At 46.8% G+C, this 10,855-nt stretch overlaps 2 protein-coding genes across 2 annotated transcripts in view; both read right to left on the bottom strand.

Annotated features, from left to right (window-relative positions):
- The window catches only part of Sdr42e2 (short chain dehydrogenase/reductase family 42E, member 2), a 20,484-nt gene extending 19,352 nt beyond the window's left edge, over nucleotides 1-1,132 (bottom strand). Inside the window, exon 1 of the mRNA XM_029568672.1 lies at nucleotides 1,101-1,132. Within this exon, the coding sequence (XP_029424532.1) occupies nucleotides 1,101-1,132 (32 nt within the window). The remainder of the gene's footprint in view (nucleotides 1-1,100) is intronic.
- A 7,893-nt stretch (nucleotides 1,133-9,025) lies between these two features.
- Vwa3a (von Willebrand factor A domain containing 3A) overlaps nucleotides 9,026-10,855 on the bottom strand; it is a 59,024-nt gene continuing 57,194 nt past the window's right edge. The window contains 3 exon segments of the mRNA XM_008843831.2: nucleotides 9,026-9,903; nucleotides 10,090-10,154; nucleotides 10,555-10,652. Of these exon segments, the coding sequence (XP_008842053.1) occupies nucleotides 10,103-10,154; nucleotides 10,555-10,652 (150 nt within the window). The 3' untranslated portion in view covers nucleotides 9,026-9,903; nucleotides 10,090-10,102.

The raw sequence follows: 10,855 nt of genomic DNA on the forward strand, positions 1-10,855 counted from the left end.
GCAGGGAAGAAGAGGAGGATGAGGATGAAGAAGAGGATGAGAAAGGGGAATGAAAAGGAGGAGGGGGGAGAGTGGGGAGGAGAGAAGGGAAAGGAAAAGCGGGAGGAGCAAGAGAAGGAGGAGGAGGGGAAAAGGAAGGGAGCGGACGAGAAAAGGAAGGAGCAGAGGGAGGAAGAGAATCGGGGGGAGGAGGAAGAGGAAGAGGAGGAGCAGAGGGAGGAAGAGGATCAGGGGAGGAGGAAGAGGAAGAGGAGCAGAGGGAGGAAGAGGATCAGGGGAGGAGGAAGAGGAAGAGGAGAAGAGGGAGGAAGAGGATCAGGGGAGGAGGAAGAGGAAGAGGAGGAGAAGAGGGAGAGGAAGAGGACCAGGGGGAGGAGGAAGAGGAAGAGGAGGAGAAGAGGGAGAGGAAGAGGATCGGGGGAGGAGAAGAGGGAGAGGAAGAGGAGAGAGGAGAGGAAGAGAAGGAGGAAGAGGGGGGAGGAGGAAGAGGAAGAGGAGGAGAAGAGGGAGGAAGAGGATCAGGGGAGGAGGAAGAGGAAGAGGGAGAGGAAGAGGATCAGGGGAGGAGGAAAAGGAAGAGGAGGAGAAGAGGGAGAGGAAGAGGACCAGGGGGAGGAGGAAGAGGAAGAGGAGGAGAAGAGGGAGAGGAAGAGGAGAGAGGAGAGGAAGAGAAGGAGGAAGAACCAGGGGAGGAAAAAGAGGGGGAACAGGAAGAAGAGGAGGAAGAGGAGAACCACATGGAACCCCCCAAATTTGTCTATGATTCACCCACTTCTGACAGCAGGTCCCTCAGGAGCACAGCTGGTTGACATAAGGTCTGTCCAAGAGCCCTGTAGCCTTCTGGGTCAGGTCTGTGGGCCCCAGGGACCAGTTCTGAGAATCCTGTCCTCCTGTCTCTAGGCTTAAAATGAACTAGGCTCTCAGTCCTTCCCCAGCCCTATCCACCTGAGCAACAGGCTGGACCAGGGGCCAAGTCATTATCATTATAAAAGTGGTGACTGTGTACCACAGGTCCTACAGATAAAGATAGGTGAGTCTCTGCCCTGCACGGTGCATACTGAAAAAAGAGCAAGTGTTTGTTGACTGACCAACTGACTCACTGACCGATGTTGCTGTTGCTGGTGGTGGTCATAGGGTAGGGACCCTGACAGTTATAAGAACTTCCTCTTTGTCTCCTCTGTCATTATCCTGTTTGCCAAATTCTGGGACAAGAACTCAGCCATGTCCCATACAAGCAGTGGGGAGGGTCAACCCCAACTAGAGTTGGCACAGATGAGGTCTAACCTGCCTCCCAAGGAGGAGAGAAGGTGCAGCTCCAGGCTGGAAAGTCTCCTCTATTGAGGCAGAGTGGACTATTCTGGGGAAGGGTCTGTGGGAGTCTTATGATGGCAAAGACTGGACGTGCTCTTTAGTATGATCAGCTCAGTATCCACAGCTGTGAAATGGGCCCCAGTCATCCTGGCTGCTCCAGCTACCTCACACAGTAGTCGTGAGAGAAAAGACACCAAAGCCTTTGCGAAGGATTTGCTCGGGGGTGTCCCCAGTGCCTGAAACTGCTTGGCAAGAGGCTAAGAGAATACACAGGGGCCTGTTCTCCATCCAAGCTCAGGACTGAGCCTGGCTATAGCCACACTGGTCTCCTGGCAATCCCAGGAAGTAAAAACTGCTGTTCCCATCTCCCAGAATTGGAAGCAGGACTAGAAAATTGTAAAAGATTGTGAAAGAGTTATAATAAAAGGTGGAGCTTGGCCACGCCTGTAATCCCAGCTGTTTGGAGGCTGAGGCAGGAGGATTGCCACGAGTTTGAGGCCAGCCTGGATTAGTAGTGAGTTTCAGGTCAGTCTGGGGTACAGAATTTTAAAGAACCCAAACAACAGGGTCAAGGCGGTGGCTCAGCAGGCAAAGGTGCAGGGCTGTGCAACAGGAGTTCCATCCCCAGAACTCACGGAAGAGTGGTGAGAACCGACTCCATAAAAGTTGTCCTTTGACTTCCCTCCACACGTGCGCCAGGGAACTCGACCCAACCTCAACTTACACACACACACACACACACACACACACACACACACACACACACGATGATGATGATGATGATGATGATGATGATGATAAACAAACACAATGAAGATCGTTAAAGGACTCAGTTCGAATCCAGGAAGCTCCAAAGTGGGGTTTGAGAAAAGGGCAGGGATTGGCAGGGTCCACCCAGGATGCCTCAGCTCCTGGTGGCAGGAAGGAGTACGGGCCCCACTCTGAAGGCAGCTGATGGACCGGGCGGATCCCCATCCTCCCAATCCTCCTTTCCCAGCTAGAACCGCATCTCCCGCTGCGCTCACCTGGCTCAGGCTCCCGCGGTGCTGCGTGCTCCTAGCGCCTCTTGTGTCTCCGCGCCGCGGTGAGCGCCACCTGTACAGCGCCAGCTGGGGCGGGCTGACTGCGGGGACCGCCCTGCCTGCCTGCACCCTGCGGTCCCGCCCCCGGCGCCTCCAAGCAGAGCCCGGCAGAGGCTACCTGTGAGTGACCCGGCTGCCCTTCTGGGGAAAAAACACCCAGGCGCAGTGTGCAGGCCTCGGTCCTGCGGATTCTACGCCACAGCCATCTGTTCTACACTACGCTCAGCTTTCCTTCTTGCTTCCGTGTTTTGATTCATTTTTTATTTTATGTGCATGACTGTATTGCCTGCATGTAAGTGCACCTGTGTCACACAATGCCGGCGTAGGCCAGAAGAGGGCGTTAGAGCCCCTGAAACTGGAGTTACAGGCGGTTGCTGCCATGTGGGTGCTGGCCCTCTCAGTGATCTTAACTGCTGAGCCATCTCTCCAGCCCCCCCATGCCTCTCTTTACACATCCATCTTCCCACCCATTAAAAAAAACTAATCTTAATGTCCATCCATTTAGTTTCCTGTCAGTTTCATCTGTCTTTGCATCTGTTCATTCAAACTTCCACCTACATATCAATCTAACTTTTCATCAGTCCACCTCTTAACTTTCCAGTCAACCATCCATCCAGCCTTTCATTCATCCACCCCATCCATTCATCCACCCATTCATCCCCATCGTTCATCCACCATTCACCCATCCATCCCCATTCATCTATTCATCCATCCACCCACACATCCACCAATCCATACATGCATCCTTTCACTTATCCATCAACTTCCACCTGTCTATCTTGCCAGCTATTCAACCAAACTTTCATCTACCCAATTCAGCTCATATACTTTACTGTCCTTCCTTCCACCCATCTATGTACCTTTCTTATATCCTTTCACCCTTCCTCCCCACCCCCCTGCAGTACTGGGGATGCAACCTAGGACCTCACACATGCTAGACAAGTGCTCTAGCACTGAGCTACATCCTCAGCCTATTTTTTACTTACTCCCTCTATAGCCCAGGCAGGCCTTGAACTTGTGATCCTCATGACTTGAGTCCCCCAAAGAGCTGGGATTAAGCCTGTACCACCAGGCTTGGATCTATACCATTCCATTTTACTGAGTTCTTCTGTGCTGGGGAACAGGATGGCTCTACCATCTCTGGAAAACTCATGTTTGAGTGACATCAGCAGAGGGGTGGGCATTTGTCCAGTCTGCCACACATCTGCTACAATGAAGCATCAGGGCAGAGAGTAGGGAGCATGTTGGTCACTTTAGTTTGAAAAGACCACTGAAAAATCTCCACTCATATGCTCTGAGGGCATAGAAGAGGGAGGGAAACCCCAAACCGTAGGCTGCTCATGCCGTGTGCCAGGTGGTAAGGTATCTTGTTTGATCTTCATGATTCTGTTTCAGCCCATTTTAGAGACAGGGAAAAAGGTTCAGAAAACGGGCTCCATGTGTGGTGGGGACAGGTTATGGGGTACTTAAGTCTTGGCTTTGCCACTTTTTAAAAAAGTATTTTATTTTTATTTTATGTGTATGAGTATATTGCCTTCATGTATGTGAGTGCACCCATGTTGTGCAATGCCTCGGAGGTCGAAGGCTTTGGATTCCCCTGGAACTGGAGTTAAGGACAGTTCGTAGCCGCCATGTGGGTGCTGGGACTCGAACCCAGGTCCTCTGCAAGAGCAGTCAGTGCTCTTAACTGCTGAGCCATCTCTCCAGCCCCTGGCTTTGCCATTTTTAAAAAATTATATTTATGTGTGTGAGCACATGTGTGTGCCACAGTGCACATGAGGAAGTTAGAGGACAACTTGCAGGAGCTGGTTCTCTTCTCCATGTGGGCTCCAGGGATTGAATTTAGGTCATCAGGTGGCAAGCGCCTTTACCCACCAACTCATCTTGTCAGTCCTTTGCCTTTTATTTTTTTTTTCTTTGAGACAGGGTCTTACTATGTAACCCTGACTGGCCTGGAACTCACTATGTAGATTAGGCTGGTCTGCCTCCTGAGTGTTGGGATGTGCCTGGCTCCTTTGTCACTTTCTTGTGTGTCTTTGGGCAGCTACAAGGCTTAGTTTCCTCATCCACAAACTGGAAATGGTGTGTAGTTTACACTCAGGACACTGTGAGCTTATGGTTGATGTAATAGAGGATATGGAAAACACAGAACCTGAATCTGCTGCTGCTCAGTTGGTGCTCAACCAATAGTAGTTGTTATTATATGAGAAGTTGGGATTCAAAACTGCCTCCTCTCCATCACTACTCCACAAACCTGGCATCTGCTCTGGTCTTTCTTTCCACCAGCAGGACTCGTATTCCCGATGCCAGCTCCTGGTGTTGGTTGGCTTGTAGAGAGGATCACCACTCACAACTCATGGGTTGTGTTCCCAACCAAATTCATATGTTGAAACTCCAACTCCTAGTACCTCAGAATGCAAATCACTCACTGCACATAGAACTAGTTCAGATGGGGTCTCAGTAGAGTGGGAAGGGTTCCTACTTCATTACAAAAGATGTCAAAATAATGAGCAGGAAATTTGGGCACAGACATGCCCACAGGGAGTGCATCAGGTGAAGAATGGAGTTATGTTGCCAAAGCAGAGCTATTAGAAGTGAGAAGTCTGGGCCAGATCCTTCCGAGTGCCTTCAGTAGAGCCTGGCTCTGCCAGGACAATGATCTTGGATTTCCAGCCTCCAAAATTTCGAGACATTTATATTGTTTCAGCCACTTGGTTTGGGTTACTTTGTTTGGGACAGCTCTGGCAAACTAATATGACCAGTGTAGGCTGTTTTCCCTGTGTTTATGGTGATCCCGGATGGTAGGAGCTGTGGTCACAGCTGTCTGATTGAGCACAGCAAAGTCTGGCCAAAGAAGGATCTTGTCAAGTCTTAGCAAACTGAATGTTTTATTATTTATTTGAATGTTTGTTCTTTTGAGATAAGGTCTCATTACATAGTCCCAAGCTGGTGCTATACTCACAATCCTTCCTCCTCAATCTTCTGAATTCTGGGATTATAGGAATGGACCACTCCCCAGTTAAACTGTGTTTTTAAATATCTTATGAATTTTTTTTCCAAGATAGACTTTTGCTATATCTGGATCCCAGGCTGGTCTTAAACTCCTTATGTAGCCCAGCCTGGCTCAGATTAGTAACAATTCTGCCTCCTGAAACTGGGTAACTTTGTAAAGAAAAGAAATTTGTTTTGGCTCAAAGTTCCTTTTAAAATAGTTTTTATTTATCATTTTTATTTTATGTGTATGAGTGTGTTGTCTGCATGTATGCAAATGCAGCTGTATTAGCCACCATGTGGGCAGCTACTGCTCTTAACTGCTGAGCCATCTCTCCTACCCCAGATTCAGCATTCTTGAGATGCAAAGTTAAGGGGCTGCCTATGCTGAAGACCTTGTTGATAGTGTCCTGAGTGGCACTGGGCTTCACAAGGAAGAGACAGTGTGTCTTTCTTTGGGAGTCCCTTGCTATGAAGCTACCAGGATTTGGAGCTAGAGAGATCTGATGCCCTCTTGTGGTCTCTGTGGGCATTGCACATGGGTGCATTTACAGGCAAGCAAAACACTCATACACATTTAAAAAATAGAAATAAAAAATATATATTTTAAAAAGCTACCAGGATTTAGGGGATAGAGAAATGGCTCAATGGTTAAGAGCATTGACTGCTCTTGCAGAGAACCCAGGTTCGATTCCCAGCACTCACATATCAGCTAACAAATGTCTGTAACTCTAGTCCCAGGGGAATCCAAAGCTGCCTTCTGACCTCTGCGGGCATTGCACGGCACAGGTGCACTTAACACACATTCAGGCAATATATTCATACATACAAAATTAAAAAAAATAAAAAATTTAAAGAAAAGCTACCAGGATTTAATCATGGGGGTTCTAGCTTTGTGACCTTGTTTAACCATAGTCACCTCCCCAAAGCCTCATCTATGAACACCATCACACACTTAAACATATGAATTCTTGGAGGACATAGTCAAACTATATCCAAACCACAGCAATGTAACTGCCACTCAGATGAGGATAGAGACCATTTCCAGCACCTAGCACCCTAGATATTCCCATATCTGCTCTATATGCTCCCCTGTGACAGCTCTCCCAAATAATTCATTTTACCTGTTCTTGCCTGTAATATAAGTGGAATTGTCAGCATGTACTCTTAGGTGTAATTTTTTTTAGAGCGAGAGATACTTATATAGCCCAGGCTGGCCTTGAACTCACTGTGTAGTTGAGGATGATGCTAGGATTACAGGTGTTCATCACTATACCTGGGACTTCGTGCATGCCAGACACGCATTCTACCAAACGAGCCACATCTCCATCTTGTGTTTGGTTCTTTTGTTTACATTGCTCATGAGTTTGATGTGTCTTACTGAATGTGGTTCATTCTTTTTCCATTAATTTATAGTTTGCCACTATACAGATGTATCCTAGCTTATTTGCATGAATGTTGGGTGGTTTCCAGTTTGGGGCTCTTACAAATAAGGCTACTGTAAACAGTCTTGCATTTATTTCTCTAAGAATGGGATTGCTGGGTCATATACCAGACATATGTTTTGCTTTAGAAGAAATTGCCAAATTGTTTTCCAAAATGTTTGAACCAATTTTCACTCTCTTTCCCTGACCTCAATCTCAGCAATATGAGCGTCCCAATCACTATATCTTGACATTGTCAGTTGTTTTGTTGTAGCTGTATTTCATTGTGACTTTATTTTGCATTTCCATGATATGTAAGGATGATGAGCATCTTTTCATTGTTTTGGTTTTTTTGAGACAGGGTCTCCCTGTAGTCCCAGGTGGCCTGGAACTCACTGTGTAGACCAGGCTGGCCTTGATCTCACAGAAATTCACCTGCTATGCCTCCCGAGTGCTGGGAATTAAAGGTATGCACCACCACACCTGGCATTTCCTTTTTTTTATTTATTATTTTAATTTTATGTGTGAGTGTATTGCCTACATGTGTGTATGTACACTTGTGTCATGCAATGCCTGCAGAGGTCAGAAGAGGGCACTGGATTCCCCTGGAAGTGGAGTTACAGATGGTTATTAGCCACCACGTGGGTGCTGGGAATCTAACTCGGGTTCTCTGCAAGAGCAGCCAGTGCTCTTAACCACTGAGACATCTCTCCAGTTCTCCCCCACTTTTAAAGGGATACTAAGGGGTTGATTTTTGAAAATAAAATCTCTTGTAGCCCAGCCTGATATTGAACTCCTGATTCTCCTGCCTTTACCTTCCAAGGGCTGAAATTACAGTCATGTACCATTGTGCTTAGCTCAATTGTATTGTGTGTGTGGTGTGGTGGTGGTGGTGGTGGTGGGGTGTGTGTGTATGTGTGTGTGTGTGTGTGCATGTTACTGGGAATTGAACATAGAGCCTTGTGCATGCTAGGCAAGTGCTCTACCAGTGAGTTTTACCCCTAAAGGTTGCACACATTAAAAAATTTTTATTTACTTTATGTGTATGAGTGTTTTGTCTGCATGTATGTGAGTGCACCATGTATGTATGATGTGCAAAGAATCCAGGAGAGGGTGTCAGATCCCCTGGAACTAGAGTTATGGATGGTTGTTAACTGCCATGTGGGTGCTGGGAACCGAATCCAGGTCCTCTGCAAGAGCAGCCAGTGCTCTTAACCACTGAGCCATCTCTCCAGCCCCGAGGTTGAGCACTTCTATATTTTTGTTTATACATTTACCATTGTGTGTTTCAATCACTGACCATTAAAGAACTTTTTAGGGGGCTGGAGAGATGGCTCAGTGGTTAAGAGTACTGGCTGCTCTTGCAGACAACCCAGGTTGGGTTCCCAACACCGACATGTTGGCTAATAACTATTCTTAACTCCAGTTCTAGGGGATCTGATGCCCACTTCTGACTTCTGTAGGCATTACATGACATGGGTGCACTTCCATCCACACAGGCAAAACACTCATACATAAAAAAATAAAAAATAAATAAAAATACGTATTTTTAGATTTATTTTCATTTTATGTATATGAGTGTTTGGCCTACATAAGTGCACCATGTGCATACCTTGTTCCCCCAGATGCCAGAAGATAGTGTTGGATCTCCTGGAACTGGAGTTATATAGATAATTGTGAGATACCATGTGGGTGCTGGGAACAACACCTAGGTCCTCTACAAGGGCAGCCAGTGCTCTTAACCATTGAGCCATCTTTCCATTAGCCATCTTTCCAGTTCCCACTGTCCATTTTTTAAAAATAAGAATATTTACCTTATTTTATATTTATCTGAAGTTGTTTTTTCACTTCATGCATTTTATTGATAGTTTATATTTAAATCTGCAGTATGACATTGTGAAGTTCTTTTTTTTTTTTTTTTTTTTTTTTTTTTTTTTTTTTTGGTCTTTTTAGAGATAGGGTCTCTCTGCAGCCCCAGCTGGTCTGGAATCTCGCTATGTATGTAGACCAGGCTGGCCTTGAACTCACAAAGATCTGCCTGCCTCTACCTCCCGAGTGCTGGGATTAAAGGCGTGCACCACCATGCTCGGCCTGCTGAAGTTCTTTATATAATCTGGGTATGATTCTTTTGTTCTGTTTTGCATGGGGGTTGAGACAGTACTGGCTGATCTGGAACTTGCTAGGTAGACCAGGTTGACCTCAAATTCACAAAGATCCACCTGATTCTGTCTCCTGAGTGCTGGGATTACAGGCATGTACCATCACACTCAGCTAGATATGAGTCTATTAATAACATTTTAGCTCGCTCAGAATTTACAATTTACTCTCCCTCCCCCACCAACAGTGATCAAGCATTTAAAGTCATTTTGATTCAATGAAATAAAAGTCATTTTTACATTTTAGGAAATGATCCCAGATGACATGACACCTCTATTCATTTACAGTAGGGCTAGGTCCAAAAGATGAAGAGGCTTGGGCAGAGCATTCATTCTAGACTGAGTTCCAGAGTAGTCTTTGGTTCAGTTCGCTTAGCAGGGATTAGGGTGGTGATGAAGTTTGACTGTTTTTTCCCCCAAGGCTGCGCTGCCAATGACTGCTGTGGCCTGTGGACCAGTGTGGTGGTCCTCATTTGGCTGCTATCCAGAACTGGCTTCCCACACTCAGCTGAGTGCTCACTGCTTACCACGTGTCTGTGATGTGGTAGGTTCTGGGGACTCATGGATAGTTAAGACAGCAGTCTCCTGGGGGAGTCATGATCAAGAAGAGTTAGAACATCAAGCAGGGCATCGTGGCTGCATGTGCTGAATGCCACAAGAGGCATGGCTGGTCAGGATGCTACCAGAGAAGGCCAGAAGCTTCCAGATGTGCCTGAAGGTTCCCAGCTCTGGAAGGATCCCGGGGGCATCTTCACAGTAGAGCTGATGTCATCTGAGCTGTGTCTTGATGGATGAACAGGAGTCACTAGGCAGAGGATGGCAAGAAAGATGTCCCAAGGCAAGGAGCTTGACTCCGGACTTCCCAGTGAGTGACAACCTCGTAGCTGCAGTGTAGGGTGTTGGTGGACTGGGCAGGAGAGTGAGGTAGACCTCGGGAGGCTGCGTACGCAAAGAAAGGTGCCTTCCTGTTCCGCTTCTTTCTAAGTCAGCCTGCCCTTTATGTCAGGTGTGCTCAGGGAGTGGTTTTCTGGTCAGAGGAATCACAGTTTTGGATCCCTCCCCACAGTTATAACTGTGTATAAAACAGCATGTGCCTGGGCCCTTGGCATCCACTCCTTCCCTTACCTGAGAACATGTTCTAGAAAAGAGTGACCTCTGGTTCCAGAGTGTTTTTCTTCTGGAGCTGTGATCTGGAAGGCAGAAGGTAAGTAAAAATGGTTCTCCATGAGGGGGTAATAGGGGGTGGGTTGGAGAAAAACAATGCCGTGTGCTTTTTTGTTTTTGTTTTAAATGACATAAAACAGAAGGGGGACTATTTGAGGGGAGGAGGAGGACAATTGTGGGAGAGGACGGGGGACAAGGTGGTTAATTGGAGGTTAATATGAACAAAGTATGATGGTGTATATGTATACTATAATCAAACCTATTATTTTGCATGCTAACTAAAAAATAATTTTAAAGGTGGAGACAGTTGTCTGGTCCACATTTCAAGCTTTTGGAGCACAGGCGCTATGTCCAAGGTGGGCTTTATTTTGAAGGTCTCCAGGGTCTGGGTGGCAAGACGTGGGAGGGACAGCCTGTTAGGCACACCTGAAGTCCTGGGCTTTCTTGAGGAGGCTTCTAGACTTGGTGATCTCCTGGGCCAGTATCCTTAAGTCATCACCTTCAAACAGTGGCAGCATGGGATCCTGGGAAATGAATGCAAAGTTAAGTCCACTAAATGACTAGATGGGACCTGAAAATCTAAAATCTCAGATGTTCAGAGCAAATTAAACTTGAGGGAGGAAATCCTGTGGGATTGTATGTGCCTGTAGGCATGGTAATCTCATTACCTATCCAGGAATCATTGTGTGTGTGTGTGTGTGTGTGTGTGTGTGTGTGTGTGTGTGTG

This window comes from Nannospalax galili, unplaced genomic scaffold, assembly GCF_000622305.1.
Source record: "Nannospalax galili isolate Female #2095 unplaced genomic scaffold, S.galili_v1.0 scaffold381, whole genome shotgun sequence".
Taxonomy (NCBI): domain Eukaryota; kingdom Metazoa; phylum Chordata; class Mammalia; order Rodentia; family Spalacidae; genus Nannospalax; species Nannospalax galili.